Below are 24,903 nucleotides of genomic sequence, written 5' to 3' on the forward strand. Positions count from 1 at the left end.
ACTTACAAAATTTATTCTGAACGTTTTGCTGTACTGTCGCAACAGACCGTTCTTGTAAATTCCAACACGCAAAAAACTTTTTCTTCATTCGATGTCACCATCTTATGTCACGCTGTGTAAGCACATTTTAAATTTGGCTCTCAAAAATTAAAGCTGTGATTGGTTGCTAAGGGCAACGAAGTCAGTTTTGCTTTGATTTTCAGTCACTGGCCATTTACCACTGATATTACTTTAACTACAGGCCTTTACTTTTGCACCATCCTTTTTGAATCACCCTGTATAACTGCCAATACTGTAGAGCGCTCAGGAGAAGGGAGGTGAGTGCTCTGCTGTCTGGCTCATACAGGTTGTGAGCTGCTTTTATAGATGAACACCACATATATTAAGCTGTCATGGCTATCTATGACTGTTTTCAAAATGACACAAACGACTCAAGCGCTAACCCAAAATACAATTCAAATAGGTTAGTTACTCACCGGCAAACTCCCGTAGTCACCGTAAGTAATACATACTGTATTAATAAATCTAAGGAATGGCACTCTACTAATTTAGAACAAAAATCTCCTCAAGTATGTATCAGATACTTGTCCCTCGAATCTCCTATACGTATATGTTTATACTAGTAATCTCCTCACAATTCCCTGAGTATCAAACGGGATGTTTGCTTCGAATGGGGCGGCTCTATGTTGAAACCTGTCTTTTTTACTCACCCTAGATTGCCCTGTCTTCACTACACGTTTCTTTCTAGAATTCATAAGCTGATCAAATGAAGGAGGCAAGAGTAATCTAAAAACAATATACAGTGATAAAATAAATATCAGTTGCCCATAAAGAATAATTTAATCTTACGCCGTAGAAGAAAAAAAATGATCGTTCTCTTCCCAATGTACATGGTATCTTGCAATGACAAAAAAACAAGTGAATGCTTTCTTCATACTACCAGAGGTATCTCCTGCAGTGGCAAGTGAGGGGGAGTTGTCCGCTTAACTTCCTCATGACATCGGGGCATATGGCGTCTGACATCGTTTTCTCTCATCATCCTGCTAAAGTAAGCTGCAGACTCTAAGGACCCTCCTCCTTTGACTCTAAAGGGGAGTGTTCCAATTACGTGAATGGGATTGCAGTATAGCCATTATCTGTTGTGCAGTATCCTTATAGAGTGCAGTTTAAAGGGGTAGTATTAAGATAAACATTTATCACCTATCCAAATGTGATTACAGTGGGTCCCACCACTGGGTCCCCCACTATCACTCGAACTTTGAATGGAGCGGAGGGCGGGCGGGCTTGCATGCTGCGACTCTATTCAAAGTCTGTGTAACTGACAGACAGCCGAGTACAGCGCTCAGCTGTTTCCATCAGCCTTAGACTGGATTCACACGAGCATGTTCGGTCCGTAAAGGACGGAACATATTTCGGCCGCAAGTCCCGGACCGAACACACTGCAGGGTGCCGGGCTCCTAGCATCATAGTTATCTATGACGCTAGGTGTCACTGCCTCGCTGCGGGACAACTGTCCTATACTGTAATCATGTTTTCATGATTATTATTATAGACATGCTTGCTGCACTAAAACTACTTGAAGTGCAATGGACTCTGCATTTCTATTGACTATTATTGTATACTGTATCATTGCCTTGTCTATTGGATTCCAGACCCAAGAACCAGCATAGTTACAGTAGTAGGTATCCACTGTTTCTGGCTGCTGCTACAGTTCAAAATCCATTTTATTTATTTTTTTTCAACCTTTTTATTGAACATTTTTCCAAACAATTAAGTTTGAGGGGGGAAACAGAAGCATAGAAGGGGAGGGGGAACAATGTAATACAATCAATAGTCCAAAGGATCATTGAAATTTCCATTAAACACCAATTAATCATCACTAAAAGTTGACCTAACTGGTCTAGCATATTAAACGGATGAGAGGGGGGGGGGGAGGCGGGGAAAGGGGAGGAGAGGGAAAAAAAGAAGAAAAATGATAACAAAATACCTTTCCTTTTTATCTCGCTGTGCTTATAAAGGAAACAATGCAGATGCAACACTCACATGCATATTAAATTGTAGGCAATTCCCCACCCCATTGAATTTAAAAAGAGAAACATAAATCGGGGATGGAGGCGCCCGTAGGACCAGCCCATCGCACACATCCACCCCAACAAAACCCATTGTATCTATACGGGGACAGGGGAGAAATAAGAAGGACATGAAGGAGCATGCTCTCGCCCCACACCAGAAAACCACCAGGGTCCTGACCATATCTTACACGGGTGCATTCCCCAGGAGCACCTGTTCGTGGAACCAGACCGTTGGTTCAAAGCATTTCCGTATTTGTAGTTGAATGTTTTGCGGGAATAATGCAATAAATGTTTCCCATGTCTCAAAAAACTGTTGGACCTGTAATTCCTTATGGAGAGGCCTCTACCCAGTCCATTTTCAAGAGATAGGATTATTTATCCAAGAATAATTTGAAAGGTGGAGGCTGATTAGCAAGCCATGTTTGCAATATGGCTTTCGTCCCCGCCGCCGCCGCCACATAATGCAACAGTTTGTGTGCCCCGGGGGAGCACCCGTGAACTTCAGGGTCCATGTACCCAAACACCGCCCACTGTATCGTATCAGGGACAAAATTAGTGAGGTGAGTAGTAGTGAATGTGCGTATGCGAGACCAAAATGTGCGGACACGACCACAAGCAATGGTAGAGATTGGCTGCCGGAGCCTGACATTTGAAGCAACACGATGATGTGTAGATACCAATGTTATACCCCACACTTGGAGTCAAATACGACTTGTGGGCAATCTTAAGTCGCATTTCCAGAAAGCGGGCAGAGGGAAGAAGTTTGTGTCTGCTCTAGAGCCGCCAGTATCGTGGTGGGAGTTAGTCTGATCGTCACCCTGCCATATAGTTAGAGGAGTCTGAGATTGTGAGTAATCAAGGGGAACATGAGTTGATGTTTTTTAGATATTTGGCCCTTTGGGGATTTGGGACTGGAGAATTTTAGGAGTAAACAAGGATTCCATTCCAGATCTGACAATTGCGGCAGAACCTTTTTTTTTATATAACTGTCAACTTGAAGAAAACTAAAATGATCGATGGGTAACTCGGGATATTTAGAGCGGAGTTCTGAAAGTGTAAGAGCCCTACGTTCGTCCTTATGTACAAGCTGTTTTAGGGAGGCGATTCCTAACGTGTGCCACCTGTGGAAAATTGCCCGTGGATTACCATCCTGAAAATTATTATTACAGATTAGTGGCAAGTGGAGAGATAACAGAGGAGAAAGCTGGTGATGGCACCTGATTTTCTGCCATGCTTTCCAAGTTGCAAAAAGTAGTGGGTTAGCTCTAGTCTCTACAGATAATCCCTCATATGGGAGGTGCAGGAGTCCCGACAAAGCCCGTCCAGAAAAATAATCTGGAATCCAGAGTGTACGAGGTATGAGAGGTGCTCCCAAGCCAGTCCGAGACATAATAGAACAAGGCCGCCAGGTTGTACTGCCTAATGTCGGGGAAATCAATGCCCCCATTGGCTCTTGGTTGTTGTAAAATCTGATAGGCTATGCGGGATCCCGTATAATAAGGCCCTGAAAAGTTGAGGTTTTGGAAAGGTGACGCAGTAAGGGATCTGTGGAAAGATTAAACAGAAGGGGGGAAACGGGGTATCCCTGATTGGTACCTCTAAAAATATCTATAGGGGTAGAATTATGCCCATTGACTGCCACACAGGTCGCCGCCCCCCACACAAAGGGACTGGATGAACTTGGTAAAAATAGAATCCACCCCCGTACGGACCAGCACCTCATCCAAAAACGGCCATGCCACCATATCAAACGCTTTCTCGGCGTCGAGACTCTTTAACATAGTCACCGGTTGCGCAGAGTCCTGCATCGCGACCGTAGCGGCTATTGCAGATCTGATATTTTTTATACAAGTCCTACCTCGTGTAAAACCCGTCTGAGCAGCAGACAAAAGATCAGGAAGGAAGCATTGCAACCTATCCGCCAGTATTCTGGCCAGCAGCTTGTAGTCGTGGATAAGTAACGAGATAGGACGGTATGATTGAGTCAGGGAAAGATCTTTATGTGGTTTGGGTAAAAGCACTGTGCGCGATTCTGTTAAACGGTCAATGGGCATGGAATGTAAAAACGCATCATTATATGAATTTGTCAAAACGGAGATCAGCTGCGGTGCCAAAATGTTATAGTATTCCGATGAAAATCCATCTGGACCCGGAGTCTTCCCATTAGAGGCGGACGAAATAGCTCGCCTCACCTCATCCTCCTGTATCTCTGCATTCAATAAAGCTTGTTGCTCTACGGAGAGGGAGAGCAATTCAACAGTGTCCAGAAAGGAGTTAATGTCTGGGGGAGAGGCCGGGTCCGCCCCATAAAGATCCTCACAGTAAGGGTATATGCACACGTAAACTGCATTTACGTCTGAAATTACGGAGCTGTTTTCAGGAGAAAACAGCGCCGTAATTGCTCGTACTCGCATTTTGCGAGGCGTCTTTGACGGCCGTAATTTGGAGCTGTTCTTCATTGGATTCAATGAAAAACGGCTCAAATTACGTCCAAAGAAGTGTTGCGTTTCTGAGCGACTACTGCCGAGTAGTCCTGGAAGATTAGGATCTTGGAGTCATGGATGAGTAGTTCCCTCTGTTGTCTGTGGGCCCGTAGGACTTTTTCTCCTTTATCGCCCAGTGAAAGTATTTGGCAATCACCGGACGAGGTCTGCCATCCCCCGCATTTCGCCCAGCTCTGGGAGGGCCCAATCTGTGTGCCCATTCTATCATGAGCGAGTCACCGCCAAGCTCGATGTTCAGAGCATTAGGAAGGTCTTTACAAAGATAATCCAGCAGTTGTTCACCTGGCACCTTTTCCAGGACCCCAACGAAACGCAAGTTGTTACGTCTATCCCGGTTCTCCAGGTAGTCCAGCTTGTCTATTAGTTCTTGATTAGAGGCTTGGATTCGAGGTACATCTTCTTCCATTGCGGACACTGAGGTATCTATTTACAACCCTCGTTTCCAAGTCTGCTATCTTTTGAGAATGCGATGTAAGTTGTGCCGGAGCCGCATTAATAGAAGTGTGCAATACCTCCAGTCTTTTTTGTCAAAAAGTGGCAACAACATGTTAGAGACCTCTTGAGCTACCAGGGTGGCTTGGTGGGTGTCCATCTCGCTGCTGTGCTGCGGACTATATTGTGGAGACAACCTTGGTGGCGTAATGTCCCCTCCCAGCGACACTTCTGGCGAGAACTTTGTTAGTTTAGGATGAGTCTTTGGCAGACGAGGATTTAGGAGCCTGCTTGTCCCCTTTAGTGCTGCTCTTGGACTTCTGCATTTCCAGAAGACGGGAGGAGTCACACAACTGAGAAATCTGAGAGCGGGTGGATTTCCCTTCTGTAGATTTTGTTAGATATTTGTCCATGACACAATCTCCAAATCGTGAGGCGAAGAGCGAACACCAGGGGGCGCTGTGGGCACAAGCAGAGGGATACGATGAGGAAGCTCTCCAGTGATGCGCCACATAATCATTGAGGCATTAGGAACATGGCGCTTCAGTACTAAGCATGTGAAATCATGGTGAAGGGCCGCGCTGAACCATCAGCGAGTTATTGTAAGAAAAAGAAACCGTCACAGAACTATCCAGCCGCAGTATAAGATGTTCCAAAACAAAACATATGCTCTCTCCAGCACTGATACTCCCAGTGCAATGCTGTGAACCCTGAAGGGCATACAAGGGTGCAATACAGGCAGATGTAAATATAAATGGCAAGTTGCTGCCACCACTTCAATAGCCCAAAGCGTCAGGGGCACAAAACTCAGGATGGCAGGAGCCGGGGGAGACAACGGCCCGCTATCTGTATGTCCACTGCGTCGTCGCACAGACCAGGGGTTGGGAGCTGATGAGCACCGCTGCAGTGCTGAAGCACGTGGCACCGGCATTATCGCTCAAAATGGTGGCAGCGGGAATATGCCTGCCGCCAGGTAACAGCCGCTGGCCTGGAGGGAGACACCTCATCTGAAGGCTGGGTTTCTCCTCCGGGGTGCAGGCCCCCGGGGATGTCAGCTGCCGGAGAGGATCCTCCAAGATGGCTGCCGCCGCTGAGGCCGTATGCCACGATCCAGCATTACACCGCACAGGACTCCGGGGAGATCAAAATGAGCTCCGGCAAGGTAAGCAGACCCTGCAAATCCCTGTAGCAGCCCCCTGGAGCGGTTGTCCGGCGCGATGGTAGTGCACCGTGGATGCTTGCAGGCCACGATGGAGCTCCGTGTAAAAGCGGCCATCCACGATACCCCGCCCCCGGAAGTCCAAAGTCAATTTTTATGTGATAAAAGTAAGTGCTGCCCCAGCAAGTAGTATCAACCAAAATAAAAAGTAATTGAGGCACCCTGGTGACGTCACTGTGGAAGTGCTCTTTAAGCCAGCCTAAGGCTAGACTAGTCAATTCAATTCTACGCATTTCGGAAAAAATTATCTCCATCAGGGATAGTAATCATATGGGTTTCCTTCAGGTATTTAAACTGCATCCCCTCCCACAAACCCTATCTTACAATAGTAATGTTACATTCAGTAAGGTGGGCCGTTACCATCTATATAGCCATAAACTATCTGCTACATAATTTCAACTGCTGACTAAATGGGATGTCACACCCTAGTGCTGTTGTTCTTTCTAACATTGAACCAATTACCCCAATTTTTTTTATTTTTTTTCCTCCATTTAGTTTAGCCGTGGCCTAATTTTAATGTTTCTTTCCTATCTGCAGGTTTTCTTTAGCTCGTGATACCTAAATCACACAATACAAAAAAAAGTCTGCTATATATGTACTACTTTGTGACATTCAGTAATGTGGAAAATTAGCCGTTTATTTTTATGTGATACTTTAGGGAACCGGTCAATAGGTTTGGAGCCACTAAACAACCGTCATGTCGTTATGCATCTGGGGTTTAGCATTCTCAACCTGCTTACCTTCAAAACGGATGTTTAAGGAATAGTTGGTAAAGCAAATTACAGCCTACTGAAAGCAGTCCAGCGGCATCGGGCGCATTGCGCACCTGAAGCAGTAAACCGTACACCGTGTGTGTTGCGCACTTCAAGCCAGTGTTCTGTTTTCGGCTTCATATGTGGATGCGCCCAGTGCCACTCCCAATCTCAACCTGGGAATTTGTAATTTTACTTTACGGACTAGTCCCTAAATGTTTTTCAGGTAGGCAGGTTTGGAGCACTAAACCGCAGCTGCAGAATTGCATGTTGGTGGTTTAGTGGCTCCAAATGTACTGACAGGTTCACTTTAATTTAAGATAAATGTAAGACTTCTGCCGTATGCCTGTAAGTTTATTTATGTATCATATATTCTCTGTCACACATGGCAAATTATTTTTTTTTTCTTTTAATCATGCAGATCCGTTTGTTTACAAACTCTTTTACCATTTCACCGTATAATGGGGCAGAAGCATTGGTAAGTTAAGTTGTATACAGTGTTCTTTAAAACCGCATTTAGTAAATTCTAGGACTCTTACGTTTTGCTATCCCTAGGGCTGATTGAGAATAGCTACCTTTTGCAGTTTCCTGATTGATATGTACTAAAATGAGATTGGATGAGATGTTTTCATTGGTGTCTTGGTTGTAATACACACCAAATTTGTAATTGTACTTATAAATGTCATGGTTAGGCTTCGTTCACATCTGCGTCGGGACTGCGTTCGTGGGTTCCGTCTGAGCTTTTCGGTCAGGGGAACCCATGAACGGAATCTAAACCAAAATCATAGGTTTCCATTTGCATCACCATTGATTTCAATGGTGACAGATCCGACGCAAATGGTTGCGAACGAAGCCTTATAGACTCCTGTGTGAGCGATGTTTTGAGATTCTGCTAAACTGGTTTTTTTCTTATGTTCCCTTTGTACTGGTTATGGCCAATCTCCTAGCTAATCTAATAGGTGCTGTCACGCTGATAATAGTTCAAATTGTGTACCAAAAGGTTTTTTTATTTTAAGTTATGAGCTTTTTTTCTTAATATGCAAACGAGGCTATAATAGCCAAATTGGTGGTAATGCTGCTCTTTCTCAGCGTCATACAGTTTCTCCCCTTCCCTGCACAGGGTGTCTCCGCTTCAATCGCGAGATCACGCTGTCTTTACATTTCTTTGACAGTACAGATGCTCTTTACTAACTAGGATGATGACAATAGACTTATCAGAAGGCATAATATCACTTTCCTCTTCACCAGTCTTGCCAGAAGTTCCTCAGGGCAGTGATAAAAACAAAGTTCTAAGTGAAGCATTACCAGCTCCAAGCCTATTCCATTGGAATCTCCCAGATGTGAATTTTTTTTTCTCCAATAGATTTGAAGGCAGAAATTCTCCAAAAGTGGGATGGGGACTGCCTTTCCAGTATATACAGTAGTTACATGGTAGATAAGGATGAAAAAAAAGACACTGGTCCATCAAGTCCAACCTATAATCCTACCATGTTGATCCATAGGAAAGCAAAAAAAAATGGCAAAAGAATAAATCCCTGGATCAGCGTCCCATCTCCAGAATCTAGAACCCATAATTTGTAATACTACATTTTTAAATAGTCGCCCACTCCCTCCTTGAACTTGCTCAATAAATAAAAAAATTTTGTGAGAGCTAAGGTGACCAAAAAAACAGCGATTCTGGAGTTTTACTTTTTCATTTTTATTCCTTGTACTGCGTGTAGATCTCTCTACCCTCCTTGAACCAGCGATTACCATAAACGGCAATACTAAAGTATTGCCGTATATCCTGATTATTACAGGCTACTAGCAAGAGCAAAAAGATGGCAGACCTGAATGCCTTCGTTAGGCCCCAGGCTCCCATGACAAGCATCGTCACCCCACGATTGCGTTGGGATACTGATTGTGGTCTGTAACATACAGCCAACAGGTGCAACTTTATTGAGCGATCACATCGACTACAGCCTCATCCCATGAGTCTGGGCTACGCTCAGAAGAGATGCGTTGCCACGACTACGGCCAGGTAAGCATAAACCTTTTTTTTTATTTTATTATTGTTGAAGTTTTTCTGTTCTGGACATGCTCCGTTCCTTGCGGCTACCTGGGCAGATTTGCTGTGTAGTTGTACGCAGCGTATCCCGTAGTGTGTTCCTACCCTTAAAAGAGAATTTACTTATCGCTAATCATGTCGTCTGTCATTGGATTTTCCTGTGTAAATACAGTAGAGAAAAGGGCATTTAATAGATTGGCACATTTTCGAGAGCGTTTACAAAACCTATTTTTTTTTTAGCGACCAGTTCAGTTCTGAAGTGGTTTTGCACCCTCAAAGTATTCAAAACAGCATTTAGAAAGTTTCTTAATCCTTTAGGCGTTTCACAGGAATTTAAAGAAAAGTGGAGGTGAAATTTTACAATATTTTTTTTTCAAAAATTTGAATGTAATTAATTTTGTTTTTTTGCTGAATTTTGTGGAATTAGCCAGTTAAATTGAAAATCTACAATTTTTCAGATTAAAACGTAGACATTTAAAATTTTTACAAGGAATAAAAGAAAAAGCCTCCCAACATTTGAAAAGCAATTCCTCTCTAGTACGGCAATAACAGATATGTGGTCATAAACTGCTGTTTGGACAGACATTAGGGCTTATAAGGGCAGGAGCACTGTATGACAAGCAGACTTGATTTTTTGTGCCATGTCGCATTTGCAGAGCCCCTGAGGTACCAGTTACAGGGGAAATCCCTTAACGCCTTCAGCCACTTTTGACCTTCCTGACAGCCTCCTTTTTCAAATCTGAACGTTTTTATTACTTTGTGGTAATAACTTTGTAATTCATTTTTGATCCATTTTTTTTCCTGTACCATCTTCTGTGTTACAGAAAAAACTGATCTTTTACCAGAGAAATGCAACTAAAAATATATTACCCAGATTCTGCAGTTTTAAGAAACATCCCACATGTGGCCCTAGTGTGCTAATGGATTGAAGCACAGGCCTCAGAAGCATAAGAGCACCTAGTGGATTTTGGGGCCTTTTTTATTAGATTTATATTTTAGGAACCATGTCCGGTTTGAAGAGGTCTTTTGGCACCAAAACAAAAAATACCATATTTTGGAAACTACACACCACAAGGAATTTTATCTGTGTGTAGTGAGCATTTTGACCCCACAGATGTCTCATAGATTTTATTAGAATTGGGCTGTGAAAATGAGAAATAAATTTTTTTTCCAATAAAACATAGAATTTTTTTAATTTCCACAAGAACTAAAAGAAAAAGGGCTTTTTGGCCCATGGTTTCTAGGCACCACGTCACATTTGCTGAGTTCCCGTAGTACAATGGAAACCCCCCAAAAGTGACTCCCATTTGGGAAACTACATCCCTTGAGGAATCATGTAGGGATATAGTGAGAATTTTGACCCTGAGGGTTTTTTGCTGAATTAATTCTAATTCAGCCGTGAAAATTAAAAACTATTTTTTTTCCCAATAAGATGTAGTTTTAGATCAATATTTTTCATTTTTACAAGAAATAAAGAAAAGCACCCCAACATTTCTAAAGAAAATTCTCCCGAGTATGGTAATACCCCATATGTGGGTGTGGTATTTGACTTTTGGGGCATAGATTTTGCTGGAATGGTTTGCGGGCGCCATGTGGCATCGGCAAAATACCTGATGTACCAAAAAAAAAAAGTGACCCCCCCCCCCCATTTTAGAAACTACAGCCCTATAGGCATTTATCAAAGGGTATTGTGAGCATATAGACTCCACAGGTGTTTTTCCTGAATTTAATACGCAGTGTTTAATGCAAAGTGAAAATTTTAATTTTTCCACTGATATGCCGTTCCACTGCACAATATGTTGTGCCCAGCTTTTTTTGCGTGGACAAAGCTTTCAGTGATCTACTTTTTTTCCCGGATGGGTGGGCGTTTTTATTGGTACTGATTTGGGGTAAATGACTTTTTGATCACTTTTTTTTTTTTTTTTTTGGCTGATGTGACTTAAAAACAGCGATTCAGGTGCTTTTGTATTTTTTTTTGTTTGTTTTTTTTACAACGTAAACCGTGCGGGATAAATTACATAATCGTTTTATAGTTTAAGTCGTTACAGATGCAGCGATACCAATTATGTATTTATTTATTTTTAAAAAAAATTCCAATAATACTTTGGGGAAAAAAAAATAATTATGGGTTTTTTAACTTGAAACTTTTATTTTTATGAAATTTTTATTAACTTTTTTAACCAGTGATCGCATCGCTGAGGTGCTGGTCGGCTAAAAAAAACTTCAAATGCTGCTATCTCTATGGAGTGCAGTATCTGAGGGGTTAATCGGTCGGATCTGAGACTAGCCTGGCCGTTACAGCAGGGTGTCAGCTGTAATCTATACAGCTGACGCCCGGCAGTTTTCGTGCAGGGTCAGCTTCTGAGCCCGCACGATCACCGCAACGTAATCGTACTGTGGTTTGCGGGAACCCCTTCCCGACAGTTCTGTATATACACTGCGGATTTCGGGAAGGGGTTAAAAGTGATTCCATTTTGGAAACCACACCACTTAGGGCATTTATCTAGGGATGTTGTGAGCATTGTTACTCCACATAGATTTTATTAGAATTAGGCAGTGAAAATGTAAAATTTAATTTTTTCCCCAAACATATGTAGTTTTAGCTCCCAATTTTTAATTTTCACAAGGTATAATAGGAGAATAAACTCCACACAATTTGTTACTCCATGTCTTCCAAGTATGGCAATACCATATGTTGCCCTAGACTGCTGTATGGGCGCATGGCAGAGCTCAAATTGAAAGGAGCACCGTTTTGCTTTTAGAGCGCAGATTTTGCTGGATAGGCGTTTGGGTGTTATGTCGCATTTGCAGAGCTCCCTTAGGTCCCAGAGTACAATTGAAAACCCAGAGAAGTGACCCCATTTTGGAAACTACACCCCTCAAGGCACTTATCCTTTGCCTGGACATATGACAGGGCTTAGGAGTGAAAGAGCGCAATTCGCATTTGAGGCCTATTTTGGTGATTATCGCAGCATTTGCCCACAATTTGCAGGGCTCGGAGGTCAAATAGTAAGACAACCCCCAAGTAGTGACCCCCATTTTGGAAACTTCACCCCTCAAGGCATATTTAAGGGGTGTATTGAGCATTTTTACCCCACAGGGTTTTTTTTCTTATTAGAAATGAATGCGCAGCAGATGGTGAAAATTGCAATTTTTCACTGATATTCCATTTTAGTGCACAGTATGTTGTGCCTCATAAACTGTTAAGGGGGTTCTCCCGGGTATTATAATGCCATATACGTGGAAGTAAACTGCTGTTTGGGCACACTAGGGCGCCGAAGGGAGGGAGCTTCATTTGGCTTTTGAAGCGCAGATTTTGCTTGGTAGTTCTTACTACCAAGGTTTTACCGGTATTCCAGTTTATAATGTGGAGGGGATATGTAAGCTGTGCGAAGTACATTAAAGCATAATTAGAGGGTATAATAATGGGGTAAATAAATAGTCCACAGACATGTGGCCAGTGTCACACTGATAGTGCCAATCTTATATCCCCCTTTTGGAATACATTCTGCACATTTTGTGTTGTCATATTCTGAGATCCATAACTTTTTTTTTTTTATTCCCATCAAAAAACTATGGGATGTCTTGTCTTGTTTTTTGCAATTTTCATTGGCACAATATTGGGGTACATGCAACTTTTTTCTAACTTTTTTCTAACTTTTTTTTCGAATTGGACTGTGTGGGAGCGGCGCATGCGCAGTTCCCACACAGACGCCGTACACTGAAGTCAATGGGACGGGAGCCGTTCGCAGTCCCTATGGGACTGTGGCTGCCGTATTCCATGTCTGTATGTGTCGTTAATCGACACACACAAATGGAACAAAAAATGGCAGCCCCCATAGGGAAGAAAAAGTGTAAAAATAAGAAAAAGTAAAACACAAACACACAAATGAATATAAACGTTTTTAATAAAGCACTAACATCTTTAACATATAAAAAAATAATTTGTGATGACACTGTTCCTTTAAAGGGAACCTGTCACCAGCATTTCACCTACTGAACTCTACCCACCCCTCACTGGCCGCTGCTATCAAAAGTTTATTGCTGTTATCCCCTCTCCTAAACTGCTCCTCCGACCGTAAATAACGGTCTGCAAACATTTTAGCGCCTTTTATCGTAATAATCCAGTGTCCCGTTGTACGCACACACCAGAAGAGGGCATAAATGTACAAGAGCGAGATTGTGTGCTGGGGGAAGGCGAGGAGCTGTCAATCAAAAGTAAGGAGGCGGGGTAAACTCAAAGACTTGAGGAACGAAGATTTGACTCTTTTCAAACGAAGATTTGACTCTTTTCAAACGAAGATTTGACTCTTTTCAAACGAAGATTTGACTCTTTTCAAACGAAGATTTGACTCTTTTCAAACGAAGATTTGACTCTTTTCAAACGAAGATTTGACTCTTTTCAAACGAAGATTTGACTCTTTTCAAACGAAGATTTGACTCTTTTCAAACGAAGATTTGACTCTTTTCAAACGAAGATTTGACTCTTTTCAAACGAAGATTTGACTCTTTTCAAACGAAGATTTGACTCTTTTCAAACGAAGATTTGACTCTTTTCAAACGAAGATTTGACTCTTTTCAAACGAAGATTTGACTCTTTTCAAACGAAGATTTGACTCTTTTCAAACGAAGATTTGACTCTTTTCAAACGAAGATTTGACTCTTTTCAAACGAAGATTTGACTCTTTTCAAACGAAGATTTGACTCTTTTCAAACGAAGATTTGACTCTTTTCAAACGAAGATTTGACTCTTTTCAAACGAAGATTTGACTCTTTTCAAACGAAGATTTGACTCTTCAAACGAAGATTTGACTCTTTTCAAACGAAGATTTGACTCTCTTTTCAAACGAAGATTTGACTCTCTTTTCAAATGAAGATTTGACTCTCTTTTCAAACGAAGATTTGACTCTCTTTTCAAACGAAGATTTGACTCTCTTTTCAAACGAAGATTTGACTCTCTTTTCAAACGAAGATTTGACTCTCTTTTCAAACGAAGATTTGACTCTCTTTTCAAACGAAGATTTGACTCTCTTTTCAAACGAAGATTTGACTCTCTTTTCAAACGAAGATTTGACTCTCTTTTCAAACGAAGATTTGACTCTCTTTTCAAACGAAGATTTGACTCTCTTTTCAAACGAAGATTTGACTCTCTTTTCAAACGAAGATTTGACTCTCTTTTCAAACGAAGATTTGACTCTCTTTTCAAACGAAGATTTGACTCTCTTTTCAAACGAAGATTTGACTCTTTTCAAACGAAGATTTGACTCTTTTCAAACGAAGATTTGACTCTTTTCAAACGAAGATTTGACTCTTTTCAAACGAAGATTTGACTCTTTTCAAACGAAGATTTGACTCTTTTCAAACGAAGATTTGACTCTTTTCAAACGAAGATTTGACTCTTTTCAAACGAAGATTTGACTCTTTTCAAACGAAGATTTGACTCTCTTTTCAAACGAAGATTTGACTCTCTTTTCAAACGAAGATTTGACTCTCTTTTCAAACGAAGATTTGACTCTCTTTTCAAACGAAGATTTGACTCTCTTTTCAAACGAAGATTTGACTCTCTTTTCAAACGAAGATTTGACTCTCTTTTCAAACGAAGATTTGACTCTCTTTTCAAACGAAGATTTGACTCTCTTTTCAAACGAAGATTTGACTCTCTTTTCAAACGAAGATTTGACTCTCTTTTCAAACGAAGATTTGACTCTCTTTTCAAACGAAGATTTGACTCTCTTTTCAAACGAAGATTTGACTCTCTTTTCAAACGAAGATTTGACTCTCTTTTCAAACGAAGATTTGACTCTCTTTTCAAACGAAGATTTGACTCTCTTTTCAAACGAAGATTTGACTCTCTTTTCAAACGAAGATTTGACTCTCTTTTCAAACGAAGATTTGACTCTCTTTTCAAACGAAGATTTGACTCTCTTTTCAAACGAAGATTTGACTCTCTTTTCAAACGAAGATTTGACTCTCTTTTCAAACGAAGATTTGACTCTCTTTTCAAACGAAGATTTGACTCTTTTATGCTCATTAGCATACGGTGTGGGAACACTAAAAAACTGAATACTAAAGCTACAGTGCGACTAAGAAGACAATTATAGGTTATATAGAAATGATTTTTCACCCACTACCACCTGGTATTTCTGGTTTAATAGGTGAAATGCTGGTGACTGGTTCCCTTTAATGACCAAGCCATTTTTTACGTTTTTCCATCGTCTCATTCCAAGAGCTATAACGTTATTATTTTTGCGTCTACATAGCTGTATAAGGTCTTGTTTTTTGCGGGACAAGTTATATTTTTTAATAGCACCATTTTGAGGTACATATGTATTGATTAACTTTTTTTGGGGGGGATAGAAAAAAACCAGAAATTTTGCCACTCTTTTTTTGCGTCGTGAATGTACGCCGTTTACCGTGTGGTATAAGTAACACTAACTTTATTCAGCGGGTTGTTACGATTGCAACGATACCAAATTTGTATAGATTTTGTATGTTTTACTACTTTTACACAGTAAAAACCCTTTTTTTTTTCAAAATGATTTGGTTTTGGGTCTCCATATTTGAAGAGCCGTAACGTTTTTATTTATTCGCCGATGCAGTTGTATGAGGGCTTTTTTTTTTTTTTGCGGGAAGACGTAGTTTTTATTGGAACCATTTTGGAGTAGATGCGACTTTTTGATCACTTTATAATCACATTTTTTTAAAGTCAGGCTTCACAGAAAACAGCAATTTTTCCGTCGTTTTTTTATTAAATTTTTTTTACGGCGTTCACCGTGCGGGTTAAGTAATGTAATAGCTTTATAGTCGGGGTCGTTACGGACGCGGCGATACCAAATATGTGTAACTTTCTTACTTTTATTTTGTTTTTTTTAATACTAAAGCAGTTTGTAAGGGGAAAAAGTGGGTTTTTCATTTATTTTTATTTTTTTCATTAACTTTATTAAACTTTTTTTTTTTACTTTTTTACTAGTCCCACTAGGGGACTTTTAATATGCGATCATCCGATCGCTATTATAATACACTGCATTACTTTTGTATTGCAGTGTATTACTGCCTGTCCGTTTAACATGGACAGGCATCTGCTGGGTCATGACTGCGGCATGATCTAGCAGGCATTCACTACAGGCAGACCTGGGGGCCTTTATTAGGCCCCCGGCTGCCGTTGGAGACACAGACACTCGGTGATCTTATCGCCGGGTGTCAGTGGGATGAGAGGGAGCTCCCGCCCTCTCTCCAAAAACCACTCAGATGCGGTGCACGCTATTGAGCACCGCATCTGAAGGGGTAAACGGGTGAGATCGATACTAATATCGATTTTCACCCAGCAGAGCAGGGACGCCCCCAGCCCTCAGCTGCCTCTGGCAGCTAAGAGCAGGGAGATTTGACCGCTCCCTGCTCTGTTTACTTTATTCTGATGCAGTGCCGTAAAAAGGCTTATGCATCAGAATAAAGCCCGTTAGTGGCCGCCGTGAACAGGCATATTGGCGGTCACTAACGGGTTAAGCAGGACTTTACACATAAGCAAACTACCCCCCCCTTCTTTTTTTTTTGTACAATCATTTCTGAACAGACTGTAAATCTGCATATTAACATCCCAGTCATAGCTATCAACCAGCCATGTCTCACTTATGCCCACTATGTCACAATTCTCTTCCGTCATTATCAACTCTAATTCTTCAATCTTGTTATTGAGGTTTCTAGCATTAGTATACATGCACTTTATATTTCTATCTGTACCACTTTTCTTCTTATTTCTATTAATTTTTCACCCTATTCCACTCCCAGGTTCGTTACGTATCCCCAGATCATTGGTTACAATGTCCTCACATTCTATTCAGTAATTGCCGTTCCCCAATTTAAACACTCCTGCAATCTTCTGTTCGGGTGCAGCCCATTCCTACCGTAGAGTCTGTAGCCAAGAGGAAAGTCAGCCCAGTTCTCCAAGAAACAAAACCCCTCCTTCCCACACCAATTCTTTAGACACTTATTTAACTCCCTAACCTCCTGCTATCTCTCTGGTGTGGCACGTAGATGTAGTGTTTCTGAAAATACAAAATTTGAGGTCTTTGCCCTGAGCATACTACCCAAGTCCCTGAAATCATGTTTTAGGACTATTCACCTACATCTAACTTTGACATTGATTCCATTGTGCACCATGACTGCTGGGTCTTCTCCAGCCCCTGTAAAATAATTGTTTAACCCAATCCGTGGTATCCCGAAACCGAGCACCTGTAAGACCAAACACTGTTCAGTATTCCTGGTCTTTGTGACAGATTGCCCTATCTGTTCCCCCTAATAATGGAATCCATCTCTACCAGCACCTGTATGGCTTGTACTGTACTCTTATTCTCCTCCTATTGGAGCATACATTCCCCTGGTTGCTAGAGAAGGTGTCTTGCTTCAGCAGTGCTACCCCTGAACTGACATTCCCCCTCATTCGTCAACATGGCAAACTTACTGGGGTTGTTTCAGATAAGGACTGGTCTCCCTGACACACTCTTTCCTCTACCCCGCCTTCTGTCACCCAGCTAGTGGCATCCTCAGCCTGAACCTCCATGCTTCCATCCCCACCCACATCTGCCCTCGTGAGTGCTTACTAAGCAAGTAGCAAACTCCACACCCTGTTACTTGCCTGCAGTTTTGAAAGTTGCTCATTTAAAATCAAAATCCGGGCTTCAAAATAAGCAATTCTCACACACAGCAGTATGATCCCACCAAAGTCTGTTTTAGTGGAGTGCACGCAGCACAGGTTGTAAACTGGGAAGCATTGGCAGCAATGGAGTTTATTGTGCCTATTTGGGATATAAATTGATATACATCATAGCAAGAATAACTTTGGAATAAAGAAATACTACTAAACACCACAACTTAACATTTCTTACAAAAAATTACTCTATTTATAAAGCGTTTTTCTAAATTTAAATGTATCTGCTTGTAAGACCGTAATACCACACAAAATAGTTGCTAATTAACATTTCCCATATATCTACTTTAGGTTGCCATAGTTTTTTGAACATCCTTTTACTTTAGAAGAAATTTCTCACATTTTCAAGAAAATTTCAAAAGGCTATTTTTACGGGGACCAGTTTAGCTGTGAAGTGGCTTTGAGGGGCCTATACAATACAAACCCCCATAAGTCACCCCATTTAAAACATGTACCCCTCAAAGTATTCAAAACCGCATTAACGTTTTTTAAACCTTTAGGCGTTTCACAAGAATTAAAGAGACTGTCACCACATTATAAGTCCCCTCTCTCCTACATAAGGAGATGGGCGCTGTAATGTAGGTGACAGCAGTGCTTTTTATTTCGAAAAACCATTTTTACCACTTTATGAGCGATTTTTAGCATAAATTAGTTTCTTAATGCCCAAGTGGGCGTTGTACAGTGGAGTGTATGACGCTGACAAATTTGAATAATTTTTTTTTTTTCTGTAACACCGGAGGTTTTACCAGAGAAACACAACTCCATATTTATTGCCAAAATTCTGCAGTTTTTAGAAATATCCCACATGTGGCCCTAGTGTGATAATGTACTGAAAGAAAGGCCTCAGAAGCATAGGAGCACCTAGTGGATTTTGGGGCTTTATTTTTATTAGAATATATTTTAGGCACCATGTCCGGTTTGAAGAGGTCTTGTGATGCCAAAACAAAGGAAACGCCCCAAAAATGACCCAATTTTGATAACCACACCCAAGTAATTCATCTAGGTGTTGTGTACATTTTGACCCCACATGTGTTTCATATATTTCATTAGAATTTCGACGTGAAAATGGAGAATACGTTGTTTTTTTTCCAATAAGATGTAATTTTAGCTAAAAAAAACAATGTCGACAAGGAATAAAGAAGAAAAAAACCCCATATGGGGGCATAAACTGCTGTTGGGGCACACGGCAGGGCTCAGAAGAGAAGGAGCGCCATTTGCCTTTTGGAGTACAGATTTTGCTGGATTGGTTTATTGGCACCATATTGCTTTTGCAAAGCCCCTAAGGTACCAGTACAGCGGAAACGTCCCAAAAGTTACTCCATTTACGAAGCTACACCCCTTGAGGACTTCATCTAGGGGTGTAGTGAGCATTTTTACCCCACAGGTGTTTAATAGATTTTATTAGAAATGGGCAGTGAAAATTAAAATAAAAATCCATGGTCTTCAATAAGATGTAGGTTTAGCTCAAAATTTTTCATTTTCTAAACAAATAAAGGAAAAAAAATAACCCCAACATCTGAAAGCTATTTCTTCCGAGTACGGTAATCCCCCATATGTGGCCCTAAACTGATGTTTGGGTACACGACAGGGCTCAAAAGGGAAGGAGCGTCATTTGGCTTTTGGAGTGCAGATTTTGCTGGATTGGTTTCTGGTCGCTATGTCGCATTTGCAAAGCCCCTGTGGAACCAAAACTGTGGTAACCCCACAGAAGTGACTAGATTTTGGAAACTACACCTCTCAAGGTATTCACCTAGGGGTGTATTGAGCATGTTAACCACGCAGGTGTTGTGCAGAAATTGGTGTCCACTCGATGTTGCAGAGAGAAAATGGGAATTTTTCGATAGATATGCCAATATGAGGTTTCCAACTTGTGCCACCATATCAAGACCGCTCTCATTATTATGCAGTGTTTCCAAGTTTTAGAAACACCCCACATGTGGCCCTAATCTTTTGCCTGGACATTCGACAGGGCTCAGGAGTGAGTACCATGCAAAATTGAGGCTGAATTTGGCTATTTATAAAGTATTGGTTCACAATTACAGGGCTCTGATGTGAAATAATAAAAGAAACCCCTGACAAGTGACCCCATTTTGGAAACAACACACCTCAAGGCATTTATTAATGGGTGTATTGAGCATTTTCACCGACGGGTATTTTCCATAAATAAATGCGCTGCGGATGGTTCAAAGTAAACATTTTATATTTTTTCCTAGATATGACCATGCCATATATGTGGAAGTAAACAGCTGTTTGGGCACACTGTAGGGCTCAGAAGGGAGGGAGCGCCATTTGGCTTTTGGAGTACAGATTTTGCTTGGTAGTAGTTTTTGTTTGAGTATTGCTGGTGTTTTCAATTATAATGGGGGGGTACATGTAAGCCGGGCAGAGTACATCAGGGGCATAGTCAGGTGGTATAATAATGGGGTAAGAAAAACAATAAAATAATGCATAGATATGTGTTATGCTGTGAAGCAATCCTTTATGCACAGGCCAGTGTCGCACTGATAAACGTTGTCCTTTCTTATCCCCTTTTGTTCCACACTTTTCGTTTTTTCTATACAGCGTTCACCATGCATTTCACCATTCGCTTTACTTTGCGGGTCCATACGATACCAAATTTACAGTGTTTCTTTACGTTTTACTACTTCTTGCACAATAAAATTACTTTTGTAAAAAATGTATTTTTTTTCTGTCGCCTTCTTGTGAGAACTATAACTTTTTAAACTTTTTTTGTTGACTGAGCTATATGAGGGCTTGTTTTTTGCGAGACGAACTATAGTTTTTATAGGTACCATTTTTGGATACATCTGGCTTTTTGATCACTTTTTATTCCAATTTTGTAGGGCAAAGTGAACAAAAAACAAATTCTGCCATTGCTTTTTTAATTTTTTTTGGTTTTTTTTTACGCTGTTCACCGCGTGGATTAAATAAGATTTTTATAGTTCAGGCCGTTACGATCGCGGTGATACCAAATATGTATGGTTTATTATTTTTTTTATAATAAAGGACTTTATAAGGGAAAGGGGTGATTGCGTTTTATTTTATTACTTGAAACTTTTTATTATGTTTCACAAACTTTTATTTTAATTTTTTTTTTCAGTCCCACTAGGGGACTGGAAGGTCCAACGGTCTGATTTTGTTTCTAAAACATTGCACTACCTACGTATGTAGTGCAATGTATTAGATCTGTCAGTCTTTCACTGACTGCAAGCCGATTAGGCGTCGCCTCCGGGTGGGGCCTAATCGGCTTCTGTAATGGCAGAGCAGGAGGCCATTGTTAGGCCTCCTGTTGACATAGTAACATTCGCAAGCCCAGCGAACGTGTGGCAGGGCTGGCGATCTGCTACCAACCTCTAATATGCAGCGATTGCTTTCGATTGCTGCATCTAAGGGGTTGATGGCAGGGATTGGAGCTAGCTCCAATTCCTGCCGTTACTGGTGAATGTCAGCTGTAACATACAGCTGACATCCACCGCTGGTGACGCCTGCTCAGCTCCTGAGCCGGCGCCATCTTGCAGTCGTTTATGGAAGCCTATTAGGCCCCACCGCCGAGCGGGGCCCGGAAGGCTTCTGTACTAGGCAGACTGGGAGGCCAGTATTAGGCCTTCGGTTGTCATTGCAGTCACCGGCACCCTCGGCAATTTCATTGCTGGGGTGACGATGAGCTGCAAACCGCTTAAATGCAGAGATCGCTTTTAACCGATGCATTTAAGGGGTTAATGGCGGGGACCGAAGCTAACTGGTCCCCGCCATTACAGCAGGGTGACAGCTGTAACATGCAGCTGACACCCGGAGACGGTGGCACCAACTCCGCTTCTGAGCTGGTGTCCACCATTTGTTGTATGGATACGGTAAAATGCGGGAAGTATCGGCTTTCCATGACGTATCCATACGACAAATATCTGGACGGGGTTAAGGACTACCATTGAGAAACTGAGTCAATCTGCCAAATAAAAAATGCATGGTAAAAGCGCAACACAATCCCACAGTGTGAACCAAACCTTTTTAAGGCAACATGTCTATTCAGAAATTGATAATATACTTGTGGCTTTTTTTATATATTTTGATGCAATTTTTTTAGTGATTTTCTGAAAATGAAAATTCATGTTCTATAAATTTTAATAAGTAATGTAATTTATTTTTAGCTGTGGCTTTTTAGTCAAAGGCCGGAATCTCTGGATCCATTGGCAAAATATCATAGCTGCACATCAGGATTCGGAGATAGTTATGTCACGCCAGTAAAGGTTTGTATATTGCACTTTTAAAAAATGTAAAGTAAAACCGTTAAAACATATTTTTTCAATGTTTATGGTTTAAAGGAGTTGTGTAAGATAAGAAAAATGTGTCTGCTCTTGCGTCTGTTATTGCAGCTCCGCTCCAGTTACTTTAACCCCTTAACAACTGCTGATCTGAGTCAGCGACCGTTATATCTGTTACTGTGGCCTCATGGGTTCACGAGATTGTGGCAGGAGCACGGTGTAATACACAGTCTCTGCTAACTCCATTCTTGACCCCCTACAATCTGGTTTCCGCACTTTGGTGCTTCAAAGGAGTACTAAGTTGGCAGACCAGGGGGCCTTTATTAGGCCCCCAGGCTGCCATAACAACCACTGTAAATGGCAGATCGCGCGGTGGGGGGGGGGCGCGATGGCGTGTTTGAGGGGGCGCTTCCCTGATTCTGACAATTTAAATGCCGCGATTGACCGCGGCATTTAAGGTGTTAAAAGGGCGGCATCAAAGTGAACTTTGACTCTGCCCGTTGCAGTGAGGTGTCGGCTGTGTAACACAGCCGTCACCCGCTGTGTATGGAGCAAGCTCAGCCAATGAGCCCACTCCATACTTTCCCTTAACCGCTCCCACGTACCAGTATGTGACATGTTGTTAAGGTGATTAGCAGGGTTTCTATGTGTGGCAGGTAAGGGGTTGAGCTTAGAAGTAGAAAAGGGAGGACCGGGGTTGGGAGAGATGTCCACTGCAGCTAGAAGCAGGAGAATGGGGAGTCTGCCAATAGTTCAATGATTTATGAGAGTGACTTTTGTGTTGAGCAGTGGGATGAGATGGTTTAAGATCTTTGAGCAAAGTGAATAGTGCATGGGAGCTGTACATGGGCGAGGGAAGTAGAGAGACTGATGTGGATAGAATTTTTAGATGGCATAAATGGACGGTAGGATTGTAAACAAACTGTTAGTGATGAGTATTGATGCTTTGAACATGGTGTTTATTGTAAAATAGATAAAATGTTAAATGTAATAATTAGAATGAATGCAGTTTTGTTTGTTTTAGTTCACATACCTTACCTGTCTCTTACCCTGTCTAACTGCCATGTTTATAACTGCAGCGACACTGACCATATTACACTGAACTGCCATGTATAACTGCCAGGGCACTTTGACAATGACGCCTTAGACCAAGATGACTTTTGCCCTCGTTCCACCCCTGCACGACACAATTCCGAAGTACATGCGAAACATAGGCTCGACGCATGATGTGAACTTATAATAGTTGCATTAGATTGTGAGTTGTACTGTACATCACCCATTACTTTATGGATAATCCTCATACATTGAACTCTCTAGATATGCAGCTTATAGCTCAGCTCCTCTATAGATAGAGATGTATGGATGAGTGTGTACAACCATGCACAACGTGCCTGTACAGTGTCAAGATTTTGGGGACTGAATTTTTAACCAATCTCCTTTACCTCAGCGATTAGCTGGAATCCGTGGGAGACTGTTTAGTAAGTGTTCAATTTCCTTACAGAGCCACCACCGAGAAAATGAAGCATTTACACGGTGCACATTCAAATGAATGGGTTGTCTGTGTAATACAGGACAGGTCCTCCAGAGAGAGATGTTCTTTGTAACCGCTCTCCACTCTGGCCAAGATGCTCATCCTAAACAGAGGATCCCCCTTATTTACTCAGAATTCTCTAATAGGGTATATGAAAATGGGTTTCTCTAACCTGATAACCCCTTTAACACTGTACAATTCATTGGGAGGGGGTCATGGTTTTTATGCTGCTTAATGGTCGTTACCCCCTACCCATCTCCCCTCTATAGCTTACCATGACTTGTGATGGGATTGTACATGAGCTGCTACGTTAGGATTTCTTTGTTTTTAGGTACGATAGGTGTAACGTTATTTGAAATTGATGCATATACATCTTTATTGTGCAATAACTTTGCGCCAGTGTATTAACATTTGTGTATCTATCTTTTTCTTGTTCAGATGGATTTAGATGATGCAAGCGGGCTCTCTTTTTATGAAAAGATATTGGACCTAGAGAAACAGGTGCGAAAGAGAGTTGACCGTGGAAACTAAGGGAAACCATGAAGATCAAGGACTATTTCTTAATCATGTAAATTTTATGTATATTTTATCTGGATCAGAGACTACTAAATCTCCTCCATCAACTAAATATGCGTGTCCTGTCTTTATATGGATTATAATGAAACAAAGTTACTGGGGTGCAAATGATAAAGTTGCTGCTTTGTTTTCTGTGTATTTTTTCTCTACTAGGGTCCCTTCACACACAGTGCTTTTAGGAAAAAAGCCACTTTTTTTGTGCCGTATTTCCTGGTGTATTTTCAGCAAATTTGATTCAGCCAGATGTTAGCCGAAAGTCAATAGAAGAAATATTACACGCACTACAAACAGTGCATTGTTTTTTTAATTTCTTGTGGCTTTTTTTCTTTTGCCTTGTGTCTTTTTGGCTCAATAGCCTTTTTTCATATGGCAGCAAAGGGGTTAGTTACTCTTTTCTTAGAACGCTGCATTGTGCCATTTGTCTGTTATTCCTACTACAAATTTATGAATAAATTGACAACTGAGTACAACCGTTTTGCGTGTCATAGGGGTGTGTCCTTACGCAGTCCCACTCTTGTCAGCACTGAGCAGCTCGGTGTAGGGACACGCCTCCAACTAGTAACCCCGTAAAATGTCTTAATTTCAAGTATGAATAACCGAGAAATGGCACAGAATTGTAATTTCCTGGGGGAATACAATAATTTCCTAAAACAGACCTGTCAGTGAAGGTGACAAGTGCTCTTTAGTTTTTTACTAGCTGGACAGATTTCCTTTAACATGTGAACCAATTATGATGCATGTCTGATCATACTTTTGAATGCCGCTGCCTAATTATCATTCCAAAAGTGCGGTTTCTGCATTTGATCC

At 41.3% G+C, this 24,903-nt stretch overlaps 1 protein-coding gene across 1 annotated transcript in view; it reads left to right on the top strand.

The window, feature by feature from the left end:
- The window catches only part of HSD17B7 (hydroxysteroid 17-beta dehydrogenase 7), a 67,370-nt gene extending 43,222 nt beyond the window's left edge, over nt 1–24,148 (top strand). The window contains exons 7-9 of the mRNA XM_075833478.1: nt 7,401–7,457; nt 21,876–21,974; nt 23,959–24,148. Coding sequence (XP_075689593.1) covers nt 7,401–7,457; nt 21,876–21,974; nt 23,959–24,051 — 249 coding nt within the window. The 3' untranslated portion in view covers nt 24,052–24,148. The remainder of the gene's footprint in view (nt 1–7,400; nt 7,458–21,875; nt 21,975–23,958) is intronic.
- Nucleotides 24,149–24,903: the final 755 nt, after the last annotated feature.

Source organism: Rhinoderma darwinii, chromosome 7 (assembly GCF_050947455.1).
Source record: "Rhinoderma darwinii isolate aRhiDar2 chromosome 7, aRhiDar2.hap1, whole genome shotgun sequence".
NCBI classification, from domain to species: domain Eukaryota; kingdom Metazoa; phylum Chordata; class Amphibia; order Anura; family Rhinodermatidae; genus Rhinoderma; species Rhinoderma darwinii.